This window comes from Aphelocoma coerulescens, chromosome 26 (genome assembly GCF_041296385.1).
Source record: "Aphelocoma coerulescens isolate FSJ_1873_10779 chromosome 26, UR_Acoe_1.0, whole genome shotgun sequence".
Taxonomy (NCBI): Eukaryota; Metazoa; Chordata; class Aves; order Passeriformes; family Corvidae; genus Aphelocoma; species Aphelocoma coerulescens.
In genome coordinates, this window is record NC_091039.1 from 2,074,277 (window position 1) to 2,102,000 (window position 27,724).

The following is a 27,724-nucleotide window of genomic DNA, read 5'->3' on the forward strand; positions in this document are numbered from 1 at the left end:
TAGTGGTCATTTTTCCACCCTGCGGTACCACCCCAACCCTCAGAGGTATTTGGAAGTCACGTCCTAAAAGATTGATCCCAGCTTGAGGTAGGTATAGCACATCCCCTGTATGGGTACGTCCTTGTATGGAAAGGATTACATTTTTAATTACAGGAACAGCAAAGCTTTCACCATTAGCACCATATATATCTAATGTATCTTGAGAAATAAAACATCCTGGAGGTGTTTCAGTGACACAGGTTCTTTCAGCACCTGTGTCCACTAAAAACTCCACTTGTTGTCTCTGGGGTCCAGCTTCTAATTTTATCAAGGGCTCTTTAAGATGTTTTTGCCCCAGAGAATAAAGCCCCTGACCCCTTCAGTTGTTCAAAATTTGTCCCTCCATTTGAAGGACTCCTTGATCTCTCTGCTTTTTAAAACAGTACCACTGCCCGTGGCCTGGTTTATTACAGTATGTGCAAATTAACCTCTCAGATCTTTGAACAATTGGGGTAGATTGTTTATTGCGAACACAAACCTGTGGCTGTTGTTGAGGGCAGATTTGGGTTTGCTGTTGTGGGATGCCCCTTTGTGAAGTTCTTTGTGTAGGAGGGTTGTGGATTGGAGCATTAGTACTGTTATTCATTATTCGGCTTTTAGCCTTCATCCTCTCTTCATCCCTCCTAACAAAGACTTTTTGGGCTTCCTCCAGTAATTCATCTAGTTCCCTCTCTGGCCATTTCTCCAATTTTTCCAATTTTTTCCTGATGTCAGGCCAGGAGTGAAGCACAAAATGTACCTTTAGCATAGTTTTGCCTCCCTCACTGTCTAAGTCAATGACAGAATAAAGTTGAATGTTATTCCTTAACCGAGCCATCCAAGCTGTTGGGGACTCATCCTTTTCCTGTTCCCCACAAAATGCTTTTTTCATATTATTAACTCGAGGAACAGCTTCTCTAATCCCTTTTATAATTAAATTTCTGTAGTCCTTCATGTTCCTCCTGCCCTCTTCTGAATTTGGGTTCCATTCAGGGTCTGTCAGTGGTAATTTTTGTTCTCCAATGGGGCCTTGATTAGAATTATTTTCTCTGTCCCAGACTGTCACTCCTGCAGCTCTAATCAATTTTCTTTCCTCAATGGTGAATAAGGAGTGAAGGATGGATTGTATCTCTCCCCAATTATAAATATTAGGGCCGAGGAATTGATCAAATTGGTCAGCTAGACCAATGGGGTCAGCCATCAGGCTTTTCATTTCCTTTTTAAATTCCCGTACCTCAGATGAAGCTAGAGGTACAACTACATAACCAATTCCTCCTTGAGCATTTCCCATGGGTACCTCCCTAAGAGGTAAAATTTTAGACTCATGGGGAGTGCTAAGGCAGGTGGGACAGTCAGGTGTTTTAAATGATTTCTTTCTAGTGCAAGATGCTGGGCCATCCTGGCTAGAAGAAATTCTTTGTCCGGTTATCTTTTTGTGAGAGCAGGAAGGAACAGAATTTTCTTTTTCACTTTCATTCTCATTTTCTGAGTCCCTTTCGATTGGGTGGCTTGATGAAGGAAGGACCCTTTCTTGTTCAATTTGGACCCTCCTTTCTGGAGGAGTTACTGGAGGAAGGTAGTCTAGGGGGTCCCACTTTGGTTTATTTAATTTAGGTTTTTGTTTTTCTTTCTGTTTGTGTTCTTCTGCAATGGAAAAAATTTGGTTTGAATTTTTATTAAGTCCAATTGAATTAGATTTAGTTTCCTCTTCCAATTCTATTTTTTTGCTTTGGTCTTCATTTTGTTTTTGCCAATAATTTAACCAAATTTTAGCATAGTCTAATTCATCAGAATGTTTTGGAGCTTTGTAATGTACATAAGAATGCAAAGCCTCACAAAGCCATTTTTCAGAAGACCCATACTTGGGCCATCTGAGTCTATCTTTGTTAATTTTATGTTTTGGCCACTTAAAAACACAGTACCTAATCATTTGACACTGGTCTTTTTCTTTAGTTAAAAGATTTTCTTCCCACTTTAGGAGCATTTGCCCTAACGGACTGTCTGGGAAGATTTTGTATTTCTTCATTAGGTCTTTCTTTTTGCTATTCGCTTGTCCCATTTTGTTACTGGGAAGCAAACAAGTAGCTAGTGCAGAAGAAAAAAAAATTTCCTTTTTTTTTTTTTTTTTTTTTTTTTTTTTTTTTTTAATTAATTAAATAAACCAAAGTATTGTATTATATAAAACAATTAAAATATTGCATAAGGAAATAATGTTACAAAATAACCTAAATTCAATACACTATCACAATTAAAAAAATGATAATAAAGTTATAAGCATAAAATACAATACAACTAATATAGAGAAAAGCAAGCAGGGTTAGTAGATATATAAGGGAATGAATGATGGCGAATATGTGGGAAAATTAAATATGGTAGGCTGGTGAGAAACAAATATGTTGCAAGAAAATATTAATTTTAATTATAAAAAGAATAATTAGTGAATATTTAAATTGGTTAAAGTATAACTGAAATTTAGATAGTTTTATACATATATACTTAGAATTTAAGAAACAAGAGTTGTCTTTATTAGCAAAGGAGAGATAAATTTAAAATATTTATAATCGAATTAAAGGAAAAAGATTATAATGAATAACACAAACAGTAATTCAAAATATCAAAGTAGTGTCTTATGATTAAAGCAGATAAAGCAAATTACAACTACAATCCAATAACCCAAACACTCCAAACTAACAGGAAGTATAAAGGTGCTAGATAGCACTGACCAGAAGAGTGCAGCTAAAACAAGTTCACACATGCACTTAGAACAGCAAAAGGGGTGCAGTTCAAATTAAAAGGACACAAAATGGCGGCCGACCACGTGGCGGCCCGAAATTTCAAAATGGCGGCCGACCACGCGGCAGCCCGAAATTTCAAAATGGCGGCCGACCACGCGGCGGCGCGAAATTTCAAAATGGCGGCCGACCACGCGGCAGCCCGAAATTTCAAAATGGCGGCCGACCACGCGGCAGCCCGAAATTTCAAAATGGCCGCCGACCACGCGGCGAAAAGAAAAAGAGAGGGGTTTAAAATGAGGTTTCTCCTCAGTTCTAGACCCGAGGAGACTGAGACACTAATAAAAATGAATTTGGGGCTGCGCACACCCCTAAAACGTGGAAACCTCCCCCCAGAAAGGCTGATCACCACACTCGATCTTCCCCTCTGTGTCTCTAAAGGGGTGATCCCTCGTGGTGCCCTTAAAAATGAACCCTTTCAAGCACACTCACACACACACTGGGGGCGGCCAACCCCCCTACACACTCTCTCACAAAAGGAATTCCACTCGGAGGTTCCCCAAAAACTAATAGCCCTTAAAAAGGGTAAGTCCCTAACTAAGTTCCCTTTAAGAAGGGTTCAAGCCTTACCACAAGTCTTTCTCCACCGGAGGTGTCCTTTCTCTGCTGCAGTAATCCTTGTGGGAGCCCAGAAAATCCAAGGAGAAAAACCAAAAAACCAAAAAAATCGCAAAAATTCAAAAATATTAAAATTAACCAAAATACCTGGATTTTAGGGCAAAAATAGGATCCCGGAGAGCCCCCAAAAGAGTTGTGAGGAATGAGACAACTCTTTTTAGAAATTAAAACAATTTATTAAAACAGAAAAATTGAAAAATTGCAAAAAAAAAAAAAAAACTAACAAAATATAAAAATTTTGGATCCTGATGGCTCGAGAGATATGCCCCAGGAGCGCAGGGATTCAGGAGCTTTAGGCTTAAGACAGCTCTGAACCTCAGGTAGAGAAAAAAAATAAACTTGCAGTTTAGGCTGGTCAAAAAGAAATCTATTTCTAAAAGCCCCTAGAAAGGGGTAGGCTTCTCCAGCACTGCCTTAGCAAGCTGGAGAGGAAGGGAAAGAGAGTGGGCGTGTCTTCTCTTACACTTTTATAGCTTTTGCTCCGCCCACAGTCCGCCCACAGCCCACCCACAGTCCACCCCCCTGGTTCAAGGCGGTTGGTGTTTTCCCCTTGACAGACCACCTCTGTCCACCAATGGCTCCTCCTGGTCAGAGGGGTGATATTAGTTGAGATAAGGGTCATGTGCTTATGGGGGGCTGGGCTGTTTGTTGCAACTGGGGTTTTTTTAAAATCTGCCTTGAAACCAAGATACAAGTAAAACATAAAAATACATCCAACACATCTTAAAACACTTGTAAAGGTATACAGTAAACACAGGAAGACCATAAAAACTTGATTAGTGTACCTGGACTGATGGATTGATTTTAACATTCAATTTAAAAATATTAAGCTCAAATTAATTAAAGCACTTAATATGCAAAGACCAAGCACAAATAGGGATTTCATGTATGACATCCCCAGTCCCTCTCCAGCTCTCTGGGAGCCCCTTTAGGCACTGGAAGGGGCTCTGAGCTCTCCTTGGATCCTTCTCTTCTCCAGGTGAACACCCCCAGCTCTCCCAGCCTGGCTCCAGAGCGGAGGGGCGCCAGCCCTGTGGTCAATTTAGTGGCCTCCTCTGGATTCTTCCCAGCAGGTCCAGGTCTGTCCTCAGATGGGAGCTCCAGAGCTGGACACAGAGCTCGAGGTGTGGTCTCATAAGAGATCCAACATCATTATCCAACATCATGACAGAGTCACAGCGCTTCTCGTTGCCTGTGCACTGGATAATTTAAAAACATCAGAAAATTAAGAATCTTGACTGGTGGAAGGCAGAAAAGATTTCAAGTATTATGGGAAATGTGACCTGATTAAACTTTAGGACTGAGCTTGTAAGAAGGGATAGGGGCTGATCTGTGCCACCCTGAGTTAGTGTAACCCTGAGAAATCAAACGGCAACAAAGAAAGAGTCTTGGAGTACGAAATAATATATTAATATTAAGGTATAAGGCACTGAAAACAAGTGAACCCATGAGAAACTGGCAGCTTTAAATCCTCCCTGTTCTATCTATTGGTAATAAAAAAGGAAAATGAAGATTTGTGACACATGAGTGAAGAAAAATAGGATGGAAGAAAAGGAGAAAAAACATTTCTCTTCCTTTCTAATAGTTGCAGGTTTTTCCTTCAAGAGCCCTTGGATTTTCAAGAGCTTGTCCAGGGCTGTTCTTGGTGTTCCCATCCCTGCTGGGATGTTCATACTGGTCTGTGAGCTGCTTCCCACTAGAGCAGGGTTGGGTGTGCCATGACAGCCTCTGGGGGAGGAGAGAAGGTTGGTTTCTTGGTTTGTGCCCTAGAGTATTTTTGTAGTTTGTTTTAGTTTATAAATGCCCATGGATGTGGAAATGGATCCCAATTTTTTTTGCTTCCTTGGCAGCCTTTCAGAACCTTTAAATAAATGATGGTAAAGTAACACAGAATCAGGAATATCCTGAATTGAAAGGGACCCCCAGTCCAACCCCTGGCCCTGCACTGACACCCCAACAATCCCACCCTGGGCATCCCTGGCAGCAGTGTCCCAACGCTCCTGGAGCTCTGGCAGCCTTGGGGCTGTGCCCATTCATTCCCTGGGGAGCCTGGGCAGTGCCCAGCACCCTCTGGGGCAAGAACCTTTCCCTGATATCCAACGTAAGAGGTTGGTCACATTCCCTCTCAGTACAAGAGAGTCCTTTTTAGAAACTTGGAAACTCAAACACAGTCCTGGCTGTTGGATTTGAGCAGCAGCAACCAGGGAGCTCCACTGCCCTGGTAAAAGTTGCTCACTGAACGTAAACATGATCTTAGAGGTCTTTTCCAGCCAAAATGATTCTGGGATTCCATGATCACTGTCACATGGGTTTCCTTGCTCTGGAGTGAAACAAGAGTGTCACTCACCATTTGGGGAGGGAGGGTGTGAAGCATAAGCACTGGTAAATAGGACTTTTTGGAACATTACCACTGTGTCATCTCAGATATCCTCTTGTGTTCTCTGTCATTGCACCAGGGCCAGACTCCCTTTGACGTGGCTGATGAGGGACTCGTGGAGCATTTAGAAATGCTGCAGAAGAAACAGACTGTGGTGAGTTTCTGGAGATCATTTTCCACCTCTCCAATTACCTTTCCACGCACGGGTGTTCTCCAAGACATATGGTGCCAACAGATGCAGGAAGCCAAGGCCCAGCTATTTTCTTTAGTTACTCATTTGCAATCTTTAATCACAGCAATATTTTTAATAGCTAGAAATCTAGATTGGATGACTGCAGCAAGGAGGTCAGTAGTGTGATGGCATGCAGAATTATGGGAACTGGTAAGGAATTTATGTTCATCTTTGGAATTGTTACTATCCTGCAGTTGCTTTGTTGGCTGGCAGGCTCTCTTGCATCAAACTGCTCTGTTCCTAATGAGCAATTACCCAAGTCAGCTTTGTGTTTGCATCCAGGGAAATACACTGTCAGTGTTGGGAAAGATCTGTTACCGTGTCTGCCTTTCTTACAATGGGGAGGAAGAAGAAATTATAAACTTCAGGGAATTCTGGACTGAAAAAATGGGTGGTTTCAAAACCATATTAAATTGCCATTTCATAGTGCAGTGGAAATATTGGCAGGGATTATAGGCCAAAAGTTGACATAAAAAAAGGAAAGCAAAATATATCTTGTTCAAAGTAAGGGCAGCTTCAAGACAGAAAGTTGGGTTTGGATTGAATTTTTTCCTATTTCACCTGAATTTCATCATCTACTGAATTATCTCGTTTCAGTGCTTCCAAAAAAGAAGCTAACCTTCTTTCAAAAAGAATTAAAAACCTGTAAATATCACTTAAAACATTGGGTTCAGAAACAGACAGAATGGGAACACTGGTGATAAACCCCAGGAATGGATTTTCAGGAACTGACAATGTGGGTGGTTAGAACTTCAGCTCTGATCACAACACAGCTGCTGTCATCCTCAAATAGCAGCCTTAGCATTGACAGGAACTTCTTAAAAATTAATCAGCTTCTCCCTAAATTAGGCGTTGATAAATACTATCAGGGTTGTATTTTGGATTCTCCTCTCTCTCACTACCCAGGATTTTACAGATAACTGCACTTCTTAAAAGAAATGAAAACCAAGAATTTTTTGGATGATTGCTCACCCATTTTTAGGGCTGCTTTGCAGGGGCTACAACCCCTCTGTTCTCTATATAGAAGCACTATATAAAGGCCTTCTCCATTTATTCAGTCAGTGTAGAACTGGGCAGAAGAATCCAGATTTTATCACAGTTTTTTTTAGTGGACATGATCTTTTAGTGGAAAAGCCAATTTATCATGTGTTTATCATGTGCCATTTTTATCACTTAAAAATAGAAAACTTATATTTGTTAAGGATAAAACAGGCAGTTCCATGACATTATTTCACTTCCAAAATGACTCTCAAATCAGATATTTTTTTCAGTCTAAAGCAGAACACTGTGCCACCCTTGCTAAATGATTTGCTGCCGTTACTGGAAAGCAAGGGAATTTTTGTTTGCTGGAAGCAATTAATTTGGTTTGGGTTTGGATTCTTTTCCCAGTTCCTGAATTATCTGTGAATGGAGCAGGCTGTTTCCTGCACTTGCCTTTGCTGTGTTCCAGCAGTTTGGTCAGTTAACAATGTTGTACCCCAAATTTTTGCTCTTCACTGGAATCCATGTAGCTTTTCCCACTTCACAGGGTGCCCAGAGCAGCTGTGGCTGCCCCATGCCTGGAAGTGTCCAAGGCCAGGTTGGACAGGGCTTGGAGCAACCTGAGCTGGTGGAAGGTGTCCCTGCTGATGATAGAGGGTGGGAATGGAAGATCTTTAAGGTGCCTTCCAACCCAGATAATTCTGGGATTCTATGACTCAGAATTTACAGTGCTTTTACTTCATTTGCCTGTCAAAAGAGAAAGAATAACCTGGTGAGCCATGGCACAACAGAGTCAGCCTTTAATTGAGCCCCTAGCTGTCATCCTTACTTCTGCCTCAGCTGTTTCTGTGGTTCTGGAAGGTACTGAAACAATTTTTGGGTACTGTTTTGTCCACCAATGGTGGTAAAATTAATATTGCCGCTCTCTAGACAAAATCTTTCAGTTTTTGTGTGATCCCAGATATTCCTGGGCAATGACTTAAGATTTAAGAAGTGACCCATCCTCACAGGAGTTCCCTGGTTGCCTGGAGAGGGCAGACTTGAATTCTTTCGTCTGACAGCAAGTAAATAATAGCCACGAAGGCAGCAGATTTTTTTAGCTGAATCTGGCCTGATTTCATGGGCACACACATGTGGACAGACCTCCAGCAGAATCCCAGAATAGTGTGAGCTGGAAGCAACCTTAAAGCTCATCCAGTCCCACCCTCTGCCATGGACAGGGACACCTTCCACTAGCCCAGGTTGCACCAAGCCCCATCCAGCCTGGCCTTGGACACTTCCAGGGATGGGGGAGCCCACGACCCTCAGTCAGGGTTTGTTGCTGGTCTTGGCAGGGACAGCTGCAGGTGCCTTTGAAGGTTTTACTAAATGGCAGCTGCATTCCAAGGACACGCTGGGTGCTGTGCCCTGCTGGAGCTCCAGTCCAGGGCTCACAGTGCCATTGCAGATGTGCTGCTGTTCAAGTGGCTTCTTACACAAACCTACAGTGGTTTGGTCTAACAAGGCTGGGCTGACCTTGTGCTGTGGTGCTGACTGGGTTACCCTGACGGGGCTGGTTAATGTCTATCCTCATTCTCTCTCTCCCATCTTCCTGGACTTTTTGACAGCTACGAAGTGAGAAGGAGACAAGGAATAAGCTGATTGAAGCTGACATGAATGGAAAGCCTCAAAACAGACTCTTCACCAAGTAAGTCTCTCTCTCTTAGTTGAAAAGAAACTGCCCAGAGGGTAATGGGAGAAATGGGAGAGCAGCTTCATCTCTCACAGCCAGCTGGCCTCAGCTGGGTCAAAAACAATTCACTGCTGTTTATTTCATGGTTTTGGGTTTTTTTTTTTAATCTGAGCACTCTCAAATACAGTTTTAGTTGTGTCTTCACACGCCTAGTGAGTGATGGAACAAGGGCTTGGGCTGGTGTTTGGTTCTCCTGCTCTGGCTGAGGATCAATCAGACTTTGGGCTGAGGACTGCACCTTTTTGTAGCACAGAGCCCTGCAGCCCAACTGCTGCATTGTGTGGCACTAGAAAAGGAGAGATCACATTTTTGTTTGCAGAGTTAGAAAATGTGAGACTGGCAGTGGAATCCGTGGCAAATTGGCCATGATGGAAGTGCTGGAATGTTCAGTCTGTAGATGGATTTTGTCCTTTGCTTGTTCTGTATGTAGTAAATCATGTCTGTGTCTTCCTGAGAAATACAACTCAGATAACTTGCTCGCCTAGTCCTTAAAATTTCCTGTTTTGCAGCAAAGAGAAGATTCTTTATGAGGAAGACACGCTGAAGTCCATGGAAACTGAGGAAGAGAACAAGGACTCAAGCAGTTCTAGTTCTGAAGAGGAAGAAGCTGAAGATGAAGTTTCAGAATCAGATGCTGAAAAGGAGTCAGGTAAGACTTTGTACAGTCTTGGATTTAATAACTAGCCTAGCTGTTGTTGTTGTTGTTGTTAATAATGACAAAATTAGTTGCTAAGGACATCCTGAAAGTTTTACTTCCAGTATATATGTACAGAATTTGGAGAAATCTGGAACTACTGTGCTAAAAAAGCTGATTCAAATGCTGACTCCCAGATCAGCATAGTTATTTTTTTTTTAAATCCTTCAGATCCTATTTTAATTCCTACTTCTAGCTCACATGGATTGAAGATAACACATTGTCTATAGCTTGTTCTTAAACAGGGTTTTTTTCTTGTTGGCCCAGTTCAAGAAGTATCCTTCAGGTACTGCAGGATGGTAGGAAAGCAAGTGAAGGTATAGGAAGGCAATAGCCTGTTGTGTTTGGATCAGTCTGAAATGAAGGGCTGAAGATGTCCTGGGTGATTACAGAGGTGAGGAACTTCTGTTTTCCAGGCTGTGATGAATAATGATTGCAAAAGATAGTGGAAAGTAAGGATTAAGTACACAGAGTCACAGTAGCATTTACATTATAGTATATTGCTGGCATCTTACTCCCATTCCTTTTCTATAATTTCTGTGGCTTCCTTAATTAGTTTTAAAAGTGTTTATGTGCAGCACAGAAAGTTTAAATACAGATACTTAATTTTACAGTAAGCCAAGACTTACTCGTACTTAATATTCTGCAAACACAGATGGATCTTGGACTATGATGTGCTTAATGGTTAAACTACTTTTAGCATCAACTTACTTGGTCTATATCCAATATACTAAGAAATAGGTCCTGGGGAGAAGTGTAGTTTACAGTTTTGTTGTGCTTCTGTGCCAGTGAAATTGTCACCTGTGTTAGGATTGTATCAGTTAATGCTGTTGGGGCAGGGTGAGAGGGGTGGAAAATCCTGGCTGGGCTTCGCAGAGCTACTGCTGCAGCAGCTGGGTGGGCATGGCAGTAACACAGGGAAATGATCTTGGAGCTTTTAAATGGACATGTCAGTGATAGAAAGAGACACACAGTACAAGTCACATATATTTTCTCCATAAATCAGGGGTTTACCCTGATTATATACATATTTATATAAATATAAATTATACCTGTCTAGCTGGGTGCCAGTGCTTGTAATCCATGTGAACCTGGTGGTAGTTTAACCAAAACAACTCAAATGTGTGCACACTTGTAAGACCTGGAGCTGTGTGGGGTTTAACGGAGTCAGGAGCAGCCTAAGATCCTTCAGCAAGGAAAGATCTACAGCACTCAGCATTAAATTTTGTGTAAAGCCAGAACAGGTCTTTTTATTGCATTAGTTCACTGAGCAAAGCACATTATAGGAGTCTGTGTCAAACCACTAGAGGTAATAGAAATGGGACACAACAAGCATTCAGATAATGATTAAGCTTCAGGCTTTGTTACCTGTACTCTCCTTTCCTGGCAAGATTATTGGGTCCTTTGAGAAATGTCCATCACAATTGAAACCCTGTCTTGTGAACTTCTGAAATCACTGATAAAATGAGTGTGGACTTGCCCAGCTGGATGGAGCCACAGCTATCACTTGCTGCATATGTCAGTGTGGGTCACATCTTTCGTACTCTTTAAAGCAGGATTCTGTAAGGTAACAGCATCAGCCCACATTATAGGAGGACCCCAAAGAGAAGTAAGATTTTTCATTTTGGTAATGAAAATGATAAACATCATGGTATTCCTGATTTCAGTGACAGACAGTGGTATTCCTGGGCTGAGCCCCCAGCGTGGGCAGCAGGGCAGGGGGGGATTCTGTCCCTCTGTCCCCTCAGCTGAGACCCCCCCTGCAGAGCTGCCTCCAGCCCTGGGTTCCAGCATGGGAAGGACCTGGAGCTGCTGCAGCGAGTACAGGGGAGGCACCAGGATGATCAGAGGGATGGAGCAGCTCTGCTGTGAGGAAGGGCTGAGAGAATTGGGATTGCTCAGCCTGTAGAAGAGAAGCTTTGGGGTGACCGTACTGTGGCCTCCCAGGACCTGAAGGGAGCCTCCGAGGAAGATGAAGAGAGGCTGTTTACAAGGGCCTGGAGTGACAGGACAAGGGGAATGGCTTCAAACTGAGAGAGAATAGGTTTAGATGGGATATTAGGAAAAAATTCTTCCCTGTGAGGGTGGGGAGGCCCTGGCACAGGTTCACAGGTTACCCAGAGAAGCTGTGGCTGCCCTGTCCCAGAAGTGTCCAAGGCCAGGCTGGACGGGGCTTGGAGAAACCTGGGATAGTGGAAGGTGTCCCTGCCCATGGCAGGGGTTGGAATGAGATGAGCTTTAAGGTTTCTTCCAGTCCAAACCAATCTGGGATTCTGGGATTCTGTGTTTATCTGCTCAACATTTTACATGATGGTACAGGAGGCATGAGTATGAAAGCATACAAATTATTCCCTTATTCCTCTTCATTTTATTTAATATTCCCATACCTTTATAATTCTGAGCAGTGCTGGACACATAGGTTATTACTGTTGTTCTTAAGTGTTCAAAGTCCAGATGAAAAAAAAAATTCTGAGTGATCTTTTTAAACCTAAAAATTCCAACCCCTTTGGTAGCTGAGCATAAAGCAGGACATGTAGAAGCTGGCAGTGCAACACAAGTTTATTTTGAGGTGTGTTTTGAAGAGTCTCAGGTTGCAATTAATTTGTTGAATTTGCAGAAACTGTGGGAAGAAGAAATTGGATGAGGAAAGCGGTGAAATTGGTGAAGGGCTTCAGAGTAGTATGTTTCTTATAATCTGTAAGAAATTTGTGTTCTTCAAACAAAGGAAGCTGAGGGCATTAATGCCACTATTCATTTTGAGGACAATTAATTTGGCATTGACCTCTTGTAAACAAGAGAAAGATCAGTATAAAATTCTATGGTGATTATCTGTGCTGGGAACTATTACAATATGTAATTATTGGGAATTAAAGCAGGCCGTGGAAGCTTTTAGTGTTGTTTTCTTTAAAAACCAACTAAACAAAAACTCTTATCCAAAAATCTTTACGAAAAAGGAATTAGAAACCTAAATTTTTACTCTTACCAAATTTGCTTTGAGAAGATTGAACTAATCCTCACCAGTTTCTCTTGTCTGGAATTCATGTTTATTGCTGAAATTTTGGTAGAATAAAATGTGGGAGCATTCCCAAAGCCAAAGCTGCCAGTGACCGTGCCATCCCTTGTGCTACCCTTTACCCTCACAGAGTCCCTTGGCCTGTCCCTCTTCTGCAGTCAACTGCTCCCAGTGACATTGCTCACAGTTAGCCCTTCCCAACCTGTCATTACCACTTTAGCCTGTACCCTTCTAATTAGGCTTGACCTTAAAAACTGACCTGTGTGCTATAAACTTCTAGGACAGGCTCCCAGTGCCCATCCAGCCCAGCCTGGAGAGCTGCTGCAGCCTTCCCTTCCTGCACTGCCCTGTGTTTTACAGGCCTCAGTCACAAGAATGAGCAGCTGTCAGAAATGGCAGTGCATCTTTCCTTGTCCATGGGCATTTCCATGGACTTGGATGCCAAGTATGGCATCCTTGCCAGGCCTGCAAGGAGGAATGGGGGGGGATCTATTGCCTCTTCCCTAGGGATGGGTGAAAGTGCACCCCAGGGTTCAGCTCCAGAACTGAAATCTGCTGCTTCACAGAGAGGGAAAAGTGGCTGAGAACCCGTTCTCATGCAGACCCAGTGTAACAGCTGGAACTGTGTCAGGGAGGGTCAGGCTGGAGATCAGGGAAGGGCTCTTCCCCCAGAGGGTGCTGGGCACTGCCCAGGCTCCCCAGGGAATGGGCACAGCCCCGAGGCTGCCAGAGCTCCAGGAGCATTTGGACACCGCTCCCAGGGATGCCCAGGGTGGGATTTGGGGGTGTCTGTGCAGGGCCAAGAGTTGGACTCAATGATCCCTGTGGGTCCCTTTCAACTCAGGAGATTCTATGATTCTGTCTTTGTCTCTTTAGTTCAGGCTCTGTCAGTCCTGCTAACTTCCTGTTATTTTAAAATGTTTCTCTTGGCTTGCTCTTTTCTGTTTTCTGTGTCCTTTGATCCTTTTTTTTCTAGGACTGAGAACATTTGTTACAGAAAGATTGATCTTCATGCTCCAAGGTGCCATCCTCCCAGATGCTCCATCCCAAAGTACTCCTCATGTGTAACAGCAGATACTTATTCCCTGTGCATATGTTATTTCCTAGGACCGGTTGGGTGCTTACGCTTAAAATTACTTTATTTTTTCCAAGCTATGACTGTGTGAGCACTCCTAGCTATAAGGAAAACTTTGGTTGGTGGGTGTAGATACATCATTTCTCAGGCAGGTTCCAAGTGCCTGGGTTTATGGTGAATAGTCTGGCTCCAGCCTGTGCTCTCCTGTCAAGTGAACCTATTGCCTGAGTCCCCCTTTCTGCTTGCTCTCCCCCAGTAATGTCTGGTGGATGTTCTTCTGTCAAGCATGTGCATAGATACAAAAAAAAAAAAAGGTCATACTGGACAGCTGCTAATCTAACTTATCTAACAAGCAGGGAGCCAGCTGTGAGCAGGGACAAGGGTTGCTTAGCTTGCTTGGAGCCCAAGTAAGGGCTTTTGTTGGGCAGTAGTCCTGGCTTCCTGTAGAAGAATGGATTTTGCTACAGAAGACCAGAAATTCTGCCAGCAGCACAAGCAGGTGCAGAGAACTGTGCAGAGAAACCCAGCGCTGGCTGTTGGCTGTACCACACTCGTGCTACAGCAGGAACAGCATGTGCCCCTTTTCATCCCAAGATTTACCAGGGAAGAAATTCCCAGACAGGAAACAAAATTGTGAAAAACAAAAAACCTGCGTGTCCCCTTTTTGGTGCTTTCTGCAAAGATTTTGCTTGTCTGTGAGGATCAAGTTCAAAAGCTTTGCCTGGCAAATGTGTCCATCCTATCCTTTAGGAAGTGGGAAGCTCCTTGCAGAAAGCCCTGACATCTGACAGTGCAGGAGGTGCTGACATCTCTGTGATCCGAGGAGACAGAGGTCACACCACTGACCTGGAGTGCAGAGCACACTCTGTGTAAAGAGGGGCCTTGGAAGTGCAATACTGAAACATTTGGTTTCTCTTCTTGTTTAAAATTGTAGAGAGAAAGGAAGAGCCCTTTGCCAACCACTCCAGCCGTGAATCCAGGCCCAGCATCACTGAGCAAATGCCACCACCCGAGCCCAACTCCTTCACTGCATCTGCCAGAAGAGTAAGTGAATTTGGAATCAATGGGGACTCCAGCAGTGCTCAGAAGCAGAAGGTGTTACTGGGAGATGGATGCTCTGAAACCAATTTTCAGAGGAGTTTAAGACTTAAATTTAGAAAAGCCTGGTAGTATGAAATTCTGATAAAGATGTGTGTTAGCAGCAGTGTAGGGCTGCCTCCAAGGAGGGCGTTGGTACAATACGGTTCCTCTTGAATCTCTGACCCTCCAAAGCAAATTGTGTTGAAGAAACCCAGCCTACAGCACATGCTCTGTGTGCTGTCAGTTCTGAGGGGGCTGCTGCCAGTGTCTTCCCAGCAGATCTGTCACCAGAGCTGATTCCTGCTCATGTATCAGCAGTGAGTTTGGCACCATCTTCCAAAGTGCCTCTGACTTGCCAAAGCCAGTTGAGTCAGTGGTATGATGTTACAGCCCAGCAAGCAGAGGGTAGTTTGCATGTGGCTGGCCAACTGGGCTATACAAGCTTTGAAAGGTGGTCACTGAAATCTTATGTGAATCCTCCAGCTCTCAGATCACTCAGCTAGATGGCACCAGGAGACTCTGCTCTGCACAGAACTCGTGTGTCGTCTGCTGCTGCTTTCTTTTTGCACCAGACTATGGAGAAAACAACACAGATACCTGGCCCAGGGCTGAAGCACTCAGTCAGAGGGAAATGTTTCTTGCTTAGTCACAATTTTGTTTTCCACATGCAACTGATTGTAACCATGATCAAATGAAACAGAGCTCCTCTGGGCGTTGTTCAGCTCAGGCTGGTTTAGCAGGGGAACTGTTAGAGGTAGAAGGATGCTGGGATTTGTGAGCACTTCAGTTAACCTTTTCCCAGCTGCAGAGGTTTGGTCTCACTCCTTTGAGCTGTTTAACCCAGAATAAGGGTGTTAGGGTATAGAAGCTGGCCTGTGAGCAGAGCAATTACTGATTTGACCTCAGTCACTTAAGATCAGCTTCTTTACCTTCTCTGACCTGTTTGACTTTTCTGTAATTCTCTTTGACGGGCTGGGCTTTAGACTGTGTTGCCCTCTCTTAGGGGAGTTATTAGTATGTGCTGTTCCTGTGTTGTTCAGAATTTACAAACGGCAGCTTTTGCTGTGGTTTTGAGCTTTCTCTGAGGAAAGCATCAAAACTACATGAAAATGTTAGAGCTGTGTAGCCCAGTAGACTGGAAGTGCTGGAAATGGTGGAGTACACATTAACTCTTTGCATCTGCATTGAAATGACATGAGCTGAAAACGTTGCTCAAATACTGCAGGGATAATTTTAGCTTGGCAGTCTTCAGATGGTGAGTCTGAGGGCAGAGCTCCCCAGGAGCTCCATTTATTCTGAATAGTGTCAGATGGTTTGTGTCAGATAGACTATGGTATAATAATGCTTAGATCAGCTTTGATCAAAAGCCTTGTCTGCCCAGTGTCCTGGCCGACAGTGGCCATCAGAAGATACCAGAGAACACAGAATCTTGCAGGAATTCCCTCCCACCTTCCAGCAATTGGCATTTCAGGGACTTGCTGAACCTGGTGTAATTCTTGTCTTCAGTAGCCCCTGTTGGACTTTTCCTCTATGCAGTCACTTTTTGATTGGGATCCTCTAATGTCCAGTGGTAAAGAGTCCTTCAGCTTTGTTAAAAACTCTACAAAGCTCCCTGTCCCATTAACCTACTGCAAGCTGGGTTTGTTTGCTGCCCCTCGTTCCGTTATGGAAAGGACCAAGGAGTGATTGTTCCTTATTCACCCTTCTGTGTGCCACAGAGTGTTTCTTGTACCTTGGTCATATCTCAGCCTGGAGACTACTGATATGCTGAGTATCTCCTCATGCAAGACCTCTCTTGCTGTACTCATTCTTGCTGCCTTCCCCTGAATCTCTTCCCTTCTTGTCAACTGCTGCTGAGCCCTGGAGCTGAGCTTTGTGTGGTACCAAAGGTGTGATTCTACCCTGCAGTAACACAGAGCCACAGTGGTTGTGTGTTTTGTAGTCTGTACTTTTTCAGTAATTCCTAATAATTTGTTTGCTCTATTTCCTGTACAACTTGATGCTTAGCCCTGTACAAGTGTCTCTTGCTCAGGCTCCATTCTTGGATGGCACTTTTGTAAGTCTTGATAACTGTAGCTAAAGGCATACATTGAGGCAGTTGTACATTGAGGCAGTTGTGTATTTAAGGACCAATATATGCAGGTCAGAAGTGCCTCATGTAACAAAAAGCACAAAGGCCCATTCTGTGGTATGCACAGTTACCTGCCCATGGAAGGGGCCTCTGCAAAGTCCAGTGTCCTGCTCAAAGCAGGATTAAGCTCGTGTCATGTTGCTTTGACCTACCTGAGCTCAGCTGAGTATTAAAAGGTCTCTGAGGATGGAGATGCTCTACTCCCTTACCCCCTGTCCCAGTGCAGCTTCGCTCCAGCTGGGAGTTATGTCTCCATGTCAGCTGGGGTTTCCCATGTGGAAACTTGTCTGTTCTCCTCCTTTCACTGTAGACTGCAGAGAAGTCTGGTTCCATGTCCTCTGTAAACCCACCCCCAAGTAGCAGAGCAACTAAATCCCATCTTTGCCTTCTCTTTTCCACGCTAAACAATCCAGGTTTCCTCAGTCTCTTCCTTTACAGTGTTGTTGGCTACAGCTCCCTGATGATCTCAATGGCTTCTCCTGGACTCTGTTGCTGTGAGGGGTTTATTTGCAGCTAGTTCCATAAGACCTGAGTACTTGTTTTTGGTTTTCTGCCTTTACTGAATAATTACCCCTTCCTAAATGGGTGATAATAAAAGCTTCACTGTTTGTTCTTTCCTCCAAGCTGGAGGAGGGCATTATGTAGGCAAAGACCTGCACAGTGGCACAAGATTCCTTTCATCCTCTGTCCTTGGGGATGAGGCACTACAGCAGTTTGTATCCCTGCGAGTTCACCTTGCACTCTGTCCTGTAGTTAAACAGGAAATAAAAGTCACTCTGTCTTACAAATGTAGCCCAGCAAAAACTGGGGCTTTTTGAAACACTTTCTGAACTTAGAGTGTGCCTTGCAGTGCTCTTCCTTTTTCCAAGTGTCCCTGTTTCTCCTCCGCAGTTCAGTTGGCTCAGCAAGTCAGACGAGCAGAAGGATGAGTCACCTTCGTCGTGGCGGCTGGGCCTGAGGAAGACTGGCAGCCACAACATGCTGAGTGAAGTCGCTGCCACTCGTGAGGCACAGAGGGATAAAACTTCCATCTATCGCTCCTCGTCCAGCCCTCGGATATCTGCGCTGTTGGACAACAAGGAAAAGGTTTGGCTTCCAGCAAGGATGATTTAGTGTATCCACTTTACCCCACAGGTGTAAACCACTTTCCCTTTGAGTTATTGCTGGGGTTTGTATCTATAACAAATGCTGGTCTCTTTCATTCTTACTTTCTTTTTCTTTTGAAAAATATTTTCCTCCTATCAGTTGTTTCTCCAGAACTGGAGTTTGGTGCCCCTTTGGCCTAATTCCTGCTCAGTTTGGACGGGGCTGCCCCTGAACAGGGGCTGCCAGTCTGGCACAGCCTGTTCTTTACCAGAAAATGTGCATTACAGGCAATAGCACACACCAGCAGTTCAGATTCTCCTTCCATGTCATTTATATGGATTCCTCCTGTATTCACCAGCTGCATTTGTAAATCCCGTATCACATATTCAGTAACTGTAACTTTTCTGCCCATGGGTAGATGCCTCATCCCTGCAGGTGTTCAAGGCCACCTTGGATGGAGCTCTGGTCTAGTGGACTAAAGATCCTTTCCAACCCAAGCCATTCTCTGATTCTTTGATTTACAAGTCATTCTCTAAGTTAGAACATGCTTTTATTCACTACCATGCTCATCAGGAAATCCGTTTCAGAACTGATATTTCTATGCTGTGGTATGTGTTGCCCAAGAAATTGCCTTAAACCAGCTGATAGGAGAATGCTTTCTTAGTTGAAGAAATTTGAACACGAATTTATTTCCACTGAACGTGCTGGAAGGGTAAGAGATGTGTAGCTGAAGTTCCTCTTTTGCTTTACCAGGACAGAGACAACAAGAGTTATCTTGCCACCATAGTCCCCAGAAGACTGAGCAGTACGAGTGATATAGAAGAAAAAGAAAACAGGTGAGACTGGCTGAAGTTAATGCTCAGCTTCCATCCTGTCAGTAGTACTTCTGGAATATAATTTTTCTGTAGTCATGCTTCGTATATTTTCTCAGCAGTCTCAAGTACACAGAAATTCACAATGTCAAGGGCCAGCTCTGTCTATAAAAGTTCTGGTACACTGGTTTTCATTTAGGTGAGCAGGAACCAGCAGACTGGTTCCTCCATCCCTGTACTCACACAGGCACAGGCTCCATCCAGGCAACCAGGTTTATGGATCCTTGTTCCTTCTATATGCAAGTGCCTCGTTTTGTAGCTGCACCTTGTACTTGTCACTTGCTCAGCAGTCACCTTCAGCCCCTTTGTTCACACCTCTGTCACTTGAGATTCACTTGAGCTTGTGAACTCTTCTGTGTAGGAACTGTTCCACTGCAGGGCTGTTACAGTCAGTGTGTGTAGATGCCCCTGGACAGAACCATGGTGTAAATGGGATGTATATCCAGGATTTCCAGATGTATTTGAGGAGCTGATTTTTACAAGCAACTTCTTCAGGGGCCTTCCAGTGCCTAAAGGGGCTCCCAGAGAGCAGGACAAGGGGGAATGGCTTCCCACTGCCAGAGAGCAGGGATAGATGGGATATTGGGAAGGAATTCTTGGCTGTGAGGGTGGTGATGTCCTAGCACAGGTTGCCCAGAGAAGCTATGGCTGCCCCATCCCTGGAAGTGTCCAAGGCCAGGCTGGATGGGGCTTGGAGCAGCCTGGGCAGGTGGAAGGCATCCCTGCCCAGGGCAGGGGGTGGAACAGGATGAGCTTTAAAGTCCCTTCCAACCCTAGCTGTTCTATGATTCAGTTTTTACTAGAAGGAGTAAAATTTGACCTTAGCCTCATTTCCAGCTACTTCCCCAACAGAGGAGGAAAGGCAAATGCAGAGCAGTGGCTGTGAACTGTAATTGTCGGGCAGGAGCCATGGCAGGTGACACCCTGAGAGAATTTCAGCACAGCTTGAGATTCTTTGCTGATCTTTTGCCAGAGCCTCCTGCTGTGTTCTTGTTCACTCTCAGGCAGTTTCTGCGATCCAGAGTTTTGCAGACAATTTGTGTCTGTTGATCAGCTCAAGCAGGTTTGGCAGAGGCTGCTATCGAGTGGCACATCCAGCTGTGGGTGCTGAAAAGCGTCCTTTGCTCAGTGGAGTGGGGACTGGCTGAGGAGAACTGGCCTTCAGGAACAGATGGTGCCCAGGCATGCTGTGTAGTACAGATTTTTCCCAATATTCTTTCCTTTCAAAACATCTGAGGTTTTTTTCTGGAACCCACAGGTGTCTCAAGAGAGCATCAGTGTGGGCACAACAACTGGAAATGAGAAATAATTGCAGGCTGATGAGGGAATGGATTAGTGCTGCACTACAAGCTCCGGGTCCTGTCAAGGACCGGAAGAGATGCCAGAGCGTGCAGTAGCATAGGGAAAGAGCCCTGTTTTCAGATAACCAGGATAAATAGGGCTACCAGGAATTTCTTGATAACTTGTTGAGTAGCTTTAGATACTGTAAATATTTTGTTTGTTGTTTTCTGCTTCATGATTTTGTGGTGGATCTGGCAGTACTGGGTTAATTGTTGGACTCAATGATTTTAGAGGGCTTTTCCAAGCCTCATGATTCTGTGAAAGGATTTGCTGTGCTGAATTGCTTTTGTCCTTGCCTGGATACCTTGAAGAATAAAAGCTTCCTTGCAGTTCCAATATCTGCCCATTTATACTTTGTTTGATAACAGACAGTAGCAAGAATATTAAATGACACTATTTAATATGTTAAATTACCTTTATGGACAATCTGAATTTCATTTGCAAGTTTTCTGACTAAAAAGGATCTTGTTCCTCTTTATGCAAAACATTACATCATCTGTAGTTCTGAAGTGAGCTGGCAAGAGCAGGAGCTGATGTTAAGGCCAGAGCAGGTGTTTCTCTGAGCTGTGTCACCTGAACAATGAAGCACATAGATGTAAGGAAAGGATCTGTGTTGTGAAACTGTAAAGGAGCCAAAAGCAGACTCCAGAGGTTTTTCTAAGCAAAGCCTGTGCTCTGTCCTGCTTCAGAGAATCCGCTGTGAGCCTGGTGCGGAGTGGCTCCTACACCCGGCAGCCCTGGAGGGACGAGCCAAAGGAAAACGAAGCCCCCCACTCTGGTGCACCCACTACCTATGTATCCACCTACTTGAAAAGGTATGTCCAGTTCTGTATTACATGGGTTCTCAGGCAGTCAGAGCCACTCTTAACATGCTTCCCAGACCTCAGCCTCCTGCTTGCTGCCTCCTGCATCTTGTAACTGGCCTTGGGACCCTCTTCTGCTGAGAGCAGGAAAGAAAAGTTAAGACTTCCTGATGTTTGTCATGATAAATGGTGTTTTTAAAGGCTAGTATTTTTATTAATTTGCAAATTACTGGACTGAATTTAAGTACTCTTGTTCCCATAACTCAAATGCAGTGTTTCCTCTGTTTAATGCTGATGTTATGGTTAGAGAATAAAACCAAAATTGATCATAAAAACAGATTAATGTAGTAAGAGTCTGAAAGCATTGTTAAGATAGCTCTTGGTGAGTAAGTTATAGCTTATCTCTAATTTTGGTTTATATTAGTCCCATGTTTATGGTATTATCAGAAAGTGGCAGTGATCTTGTGCATGATGTGCAGCACTTGCTAAGGAGTAAAACTGATGCTTCCACCATTGTCTTGTGGCGGTAAGGAAGCAGTTTGTGCACAGGGTGTGTGAAGTTGTAGAGGCTGGTTGTTGGTAAAGGAGCCTGGCAGAGGCAGGAAGGCAGTTCCAGGCAGAACTCCTGTAACTGCAGTGTCCTGGACCCCCTTGGGAGGCAGAGCCTCAATGTCCTTGGGGTAGCAGCTAATAGCTCTCTGAGTGAGCTGAAGCAGTGAGCTGAAGCAGTGCCCTGCTCTGGTGAGGCAAACAGGGCATTGCTGGGTTTTCATCTCAGCTGTGAGCAGGAGGATCAGCAGTGGCAGCACCTCAGCTTTATTTCAGCTGATACTGGAGACCATCAAAACAGCCTGTAATAAACATGTCACACTGCAAAGCCATTGTGTTTCTGGTTAAGGAGAACAGCAGCAATAGCTCAAGGTTTTAGATTGAGTTTCACCATATTCTAGACCCTGAACTAAATAACTGTCCTGAAGATGGAACAATTGCTTGAGTTACTCGGGAAGAGGCAATTTGTTCCAGTGTTTATGCTGTAGAGGTAAGTGGTGCTCAAGGATGTGTGTGGCCAGTTGCTGAGCACATACAGATCCATTGCCACAAAAGGTGAAGCAGCCCCTTCAAGCAGAAGCCTTCTGCTCTGCTGATCCATTCCAGTGACTTCACAGCTATCCTGGGACGTGATGACAGCCCAGCCTCCATAGCTTGTCTCTCTCCAAAGCTGGTCTGACAAGCTGCCGCTGATTACATTGGAAAACTTTTGCCCCTTGCAGCTGGCACACCTTTGCTGCTCCCCGCTCTGAGGGACTGCCCAGTCACCCCCAGGCAATCTTACAAACATTGCTGGTTTATCCCAGCTAATCCAGCACCAGATTTAGTGTTGCACTCACACAGCTGTAGTGTATTTCCTTGGTTAAACTGTAACAGAGAGTGGGGAAGGTTTAGGCTGCAGTGGGATGTCACTGAGTTAGTGTCACAAAGGCTGAATTCTGCCCTTTTATAAGAGTGACTGGTTCACAAGCAGGTACATAGAATACCTTTGTCAGGTAGGAATAAATGTGCTTTTGAAGGAGAGATCAATGGGTTTGCATTTCATATACACACAGCAAAATCATGATCAATTAGACCTTTATCCCATACAGTTTTCTGTAGGAGAGCACAGAGAAATGGAATATGATTGTATTGAACTTATGATTTCTCCAGCCTTGTGCATCCACCCCTAAGAGGAGGAAAGGAGCCTGGTTAGACATAAGCTTTTTGTCATTTCCAGATATTATCAAAACTCTGAGCACAACTCCAAAAAGTAAAAGCTTCTACTTAGAGAGGAAGAATTCAAGGGAATATGACATGCTTGGATGTTACTGAGGGGATGACTGTGTACAGCTGCAGCTCCCCTTTGCCTCAGTATTTGGCTAATCTCCATAAAGATCACAGACTGGTTTGGGTTGGAAGGGACCTTAAATCCCATCTCCTTTCAACCCCTGTTATGGACAGGGACACCTTCCACAAAACTGGCCTTGGACATTTCCAGGAATGGGGCAGCCACAGCTTCTCTGGGCACCCTGTGCCAGGGCCTCACCACCCTCACAGGGAAAAATTGCTTCCCAATATCCCATCTAACCCTAGTTATGTTCTTTAAGTGTTTTATATAACCCCCCAAACATAGAATGAATAACAGCAGCAGATCACCTTAAGATGTGGAAAAGGCTGCTTTTTTTTTTTTACTAAAAGGGAGCAACATAACTTGCAGCAATGTTACAAATGTTCTTCAGCTTTATTTGAAGCAAATACTGATGCTCTCTCTGTCATGGTACTGGCACTTGTCCTGCTTTCTCTGTGTGTACCACTGGCCCAGAAATACACAGAACCCTGCTCTGATATCCTGGTGTCCATTTTAGTTTGTACTGGCCTTCAAAAAGCCAGGTCTCTTTGACTGTATATGAAAGGATATGGAGGAAAACTGGCATAGCAGGTTGGATTAGTTCAGCATCCTGCCTTTGACATCAGCCAGAAGTGCTGCCTCCCCGGAAGGGCTCAGACACCAGAATGAAATCCTTCATCTGCACAGTTTCTCCTTCATTTCACATTTATGCAAATGCCTCCTTGCTGGTTCTGGTCACATAAAAGCCATTGCAGTGAGCCAGGATAACAGTCCCTGCAGCCCAGACTCTGTTTCTGGCAGCAGCTGGTTTTGAAGGAGAAGTTGCAAAAGCCAGTATAACTTCAGAGCAGTCTTCCACCTCCCACACTCTCCTTGCTTCCAGCAATCAGGAATTTAGGAGCCAAGGGTTATATTTAACCATTGTTCTTAATAGCCACCACTGTGGCCAACTTCCATACCCAAATCCTAGTTTGATCTCTGCAATATCCCGTGGCAACGTGTTTAAAAAAAATAGTTACGTGCTTTGTGCAAACCTTTTTTATTAGCACATGCGGAAGCTTTTTAAGAGTGTGAAGGTTGTTAACTTAAAGTTTTTAATGCCTTTGCTGTTCTCAGAAGTATTTCTTTTTATTGCTTTGAAATGTTGCTTTACATTTCATTGCTCATTCCCTGATGGTTCTGTTGTGGTGATAATGTTAGAGAATGAGGAGCAGTGTGCCAGTGCCTTTTTCTATTTCTAGTGTTGAATTCTTCAGTATAAATTCGTAGTCCTCCCTTTCACAGACTCCTATGGACACAGCTGTTAATTAACAGGATTCCCTGGCTAACCTTTATATTGCAATTTTCTGGTCCTGTTCAGATCAAACGTGAACAATGGAGTAAATGCCTTGGAGTGCTCTACACACTGTGCAGGGCCACCCATGCAGGGGGGCAGGCTGGGAGGGGGATTCCCGCAGAGGTGGCAGTGCCTTGGCTCCCTTGGGAGCAGGAGCATGTTCCTGGTGCCTCAGCACCACATTTCTCTGCCCATGTGTGTTGGAGCTGGCACAATGCCATCCCTGTGCCCTCTGCCTCCATTCCTTCTCCTCCTTCCCTCTCATCTCCCACATCATTGCTTTCCCAGGCACCTGGTGCTGCTTCCATCCTCCTTACCCATTACCTTTCCCTTCTGAAAGACAATCCTTGTCAGGGCTTTCTTGGTAACCCTATTGCATCCTCCCTTCCTGACCAAGTTCCTTCTCTCTTGCAGCCACCCTTGTGCCCCAGACTCTCTACCCTGGGCTCCCCTAGGATGATGCCACATCAACTCTGTTCCCCCAGGGCTGCCACCACCTTTTCCCCTGCTGATCCTCTCATTCCTTCCCAGGCACAGGCCCCACTGCCATCCTCTCCTCAGAACACTCACTTACGCAACTCCACAGCCTCTTCCTCCACACGCCCACCCCAGCCAGGCTCCTCTTCCCACTCCTACCCTCCTCCCAGCCCATCTCCAGGGCTTGGCCTTTCCCTCTGGAGCAGAGAGCCAAGAAGGGAGGCACTTGTTTCCAGCAGGACTTCCTGCTCCCACATGCTCCAGGCAGGGACCAGCATTCCAGAGGAAGCTCTGTTTAGGTTCCGGTGGAGGTTGCTACCTGGTGACAATGACTTGCTTGTTCCTGTGTGACCTGGATATGGCAGGCAGCCATCAACTGAGGAGCCCAAATGGGAGGTTCCTCCCTGTGGAGGCCTTCCAGGATGCTCTGTTGCCCCCTTTGGCTCCCTAGGGACCAGCTGCTCATGCTGGGCTGCCTGGGGGCCTTGGCATGTAGAACTGGCTTGTAAATTGGGTGCCTGGGTGAATAGGACTGGATCCTTCCTCTGGCCTCCTATCCTTGGCTGTGGTCCTGTCCCTTCCCAGTGTTATTTCAGCCTCAGGCTGTTCTCTGGATTCTTACTCTAGAGATGACTTCCAGTTTCATTCTGTTTTCCCTGGTTTTCCCTAAAACCCGCAGCTCTGTCCTGGCCTGCTGTTTCCTCTAGGTCAGCTTTTATTCCTGTGCAACCACTTTGGTCCATGTGCCCTGACATGGGAGCCTTTAGGATGCAGAAGGGGAGAGCCAGCCTTCCAGCCTTCCTCGCCTTTGATCCTTCAGACAGTCCAGTCTGACCAGTAGCAGCCAGACATGCCAGCTGCTGGGAAAGGTGTGGCAGGGCCCTAGGTCCCACTGGATTGCTCTGTGCAGGCAGTGAGCAGCTTGTGTGCAGGGCTTAGGCATGTGCAAGGAGATTCTGCCAGATTTCATCAAGTCTGTTTTCAGAGATATGTAGCTTTTCCCACTAGAGTGGATTTTCTCTCCCATTAGGGCGGATTTTCTCTCCCCTTAGGCTGGATTTTCTTTGAAAAAGTGAAAGGGTCCATCCTTGTATAAGAGCCCTTCTTTTTTCCTCCTCCCTCTTCTCCAAAATATGAACACAAACAGCTTTCAGTAAGATTGGTTTTCAGTGTTTGCTTTAAACTGGCAAAATATGTATTTCCCTTGCTCATTCTTGAATATTTTTGGACAGCTGTGCTAGCTATTTTCCAGAAATACAGTTTGTGCCAAACATGTCTTAAAAGAGAATTAAAGCATGAACTGATCATCCTTGCCAAAACTTCAAGCCACTGGAAGTAAGTTCTTAAAACTGGAAGTCCTGGACATCCTCAGGGGTGCTGCAGCCAGACCTGCTTATGTCATTCTCTCCTTTCCTGCTTTAAGCATCCTCATCCTTGCACCCACCTTTCCTCAGGGCACAGGGTGCTCCATGTGCCCTGCTTTCATTGCAGCAGGGATTTTCCTTCCCTGATCCTTCCCAACTCACCCCCACGCCGTTATTGTCACTGGAACTGAGCTGGGCTTAGCTAAGCAGGGCTCTGCTGGCGCTGGCCTGTGTGGGCGACGGGCGACAGCTCCGCCGCTCTCTGATCTCCTTGCACACGTTTTGCTGCCATGTGGTACCTGCTCCCTTCCCAGCTGCCAGCCCAGCTGTGGGATGTGCTGTTGAATATTTACTGTGCTCTGAAGGACGTGATTTTGTGATGTTTTACAGTGCTTCATTTGGTAGAAGTAGTGACCTGAGCAGTCCCTACATTTCAGCCAGTCGCAGTCCATCTCTAGCTACCTCACCCACTGCCATTGGCTCATCTACCTCCCCGGGCACCCCGTGGCAACCTGTCTCTTGCTGTCCCACATCTCTCGGTGTGAACACTTCTGCTTCAGCCTGCCACAACACCAGGTAATGGCTCCCAGTGGAGATAGAGCTCCAAAAGTCAGCGTTTGGGTTGGAAGTTCTGAGTTCTGGAGTGGGTTAGGGATTGAAGGTCTGCTTCCACATGGGAAGTGCTGATAAGCAATTCCAGAATGATAAGCAATCCCAGGATGGTGGTGTTGGACAGTTCCAGTGGTGGGTGTGACTGGCAGGCAGGTGACAGTCCACAGTGTGTTCCTTGTGCCCTCTGTCCCTGTGACACAGCGCGTGCTCAGGCTGCCCTCGGGCGCTCGGTGTACAAGCTCTTGGAGTTCCTTCCTTCTGCTTATTCACCAGGTACATTTTTTTAATCATTTTTGCTACTAACAGGGATGTGAAGGCTGTTAATTCCTCCTGCTCATTCTTCTCCAAGTTTTGTAAAATTCATTTTGCTGTGGCTGTTCTCTACGAGCACATGAGTGTAAAGCGAGGAGGATGAACTGTCCATGCTCCCTTGAGGAGGTTGGGCTCGGTCAGCACTGGAGTTCACTTGCTTTGCTTTCCATATGTCTTCTCTATTTCAGAGCCCCTTTCAGGCAACAAACTGATTCTGCTGTAGAGAAAAACGCAGAGGGCAGCTGTGCCAGCACCCCTCTAGGTGTAATCACAAACCGTGCTGTGCTCGGCGCTGCCAACGGCACCGTGAATGCCGGGGCTGCCTCCGCCCCGGGGAAGGACCTCTCGGCTGAGGAGGCCAGGGAGCGCAGAAGGTCAGTGAGGAGTGGGCTCCGGTGGCCCCCTCCATGGGCAGCTCTCACATGGTGGTGATGGTGGGGGTGTAAGAACTGGTTTTTAGGTGCTCCATGAAGTTCCTAGGCTGCTGTCCCTACTCTGTCTGAAGGTTTTGAACTGAGTCATCACTGGCTTGTAGGTTAAATTTAGTTTCATAATTTTCTACTTGTCTCTTCAGTATCTCAGCCTTTTTCTTCAGTGCTAATCTCAGCTCCTAATCTCAGCCCTATCCCAGTGTGTTTGCAGGGACACACAGCAGAGCAGCCACCCGCAGTGAGTTCTGTAACATGAATCCCATCCTATAACGACCATTGTACTGAGATACGTTCAGATAAAACCTGTCCCTCTGATTTGGCTCAGCTGTGTTTACGTATGCCCCAATGGAAACATCGTGCTGCACAGGTCCCCCAAATTCCCTCTGCAGTTAATGGGAGAAAACAAACATTCCTGAGGCATGTAGGTGGGTGACACAATAGGAGATGGACTCCAGCAGCAGGTAGGGC

At 45.1% G+C, this 27,724-nt stretch overlaps 1 protein-coding gene across 4 annotated transcripts in view; it reads left to right on the forward strand.

The window, feature by feature from the left end:
* The window catches only part of PPP1R12B (protein phosphatase 1 regulatory subunit 12B), a 142,135-nt gene that overhangs the window by 48,592 nt on the left and 65,819 nt on the right, over window positions 1-27,724 (forward strand). For 2 of the 4 annotated variants that reach the window (XM_068995935.1, XM_068995936.1), the window contains exons 6-14: window positions 5,885-5,959; window positions 8,626-8,705; window positions 9,260-9,399; window positions 14,467-14,576; window positions 17,635-17,829; window positions 18,583-18,665; window positions 20,732-20,857; window positions 26,292-26,477; window positions 27,014-27,199. In XM_068995935.1, coding sequence (XP_068852036.1) covers window positions 5,885-5,959; window positions 8,626-8,705; window positions 9,260-9,399; window positions 14,467-14,576; window positions 17,635-17,829; window positions 18,583-18,665; window positions 20,732-20,857; window positions 26,292-26,477; window positions 27,014-27,199 — 1,181 coding nt within the window. The remainder of the gene's footprint in view (window positions 1-5,884; window positions 5,960-8,625; window positions 8,706-9,259; window positions 9,400-14,466; window positions 14,577-17,634; window positions 17,830-18,582; window positions 18,666-20,731; window positions 20,858-26,291; window positions 26,478-27,013; window positions 27,200-27,724) is intronic. The other 2 variants (XM_068995938.1, XM_068995939.1) reach the window with 2 other exon arrangements.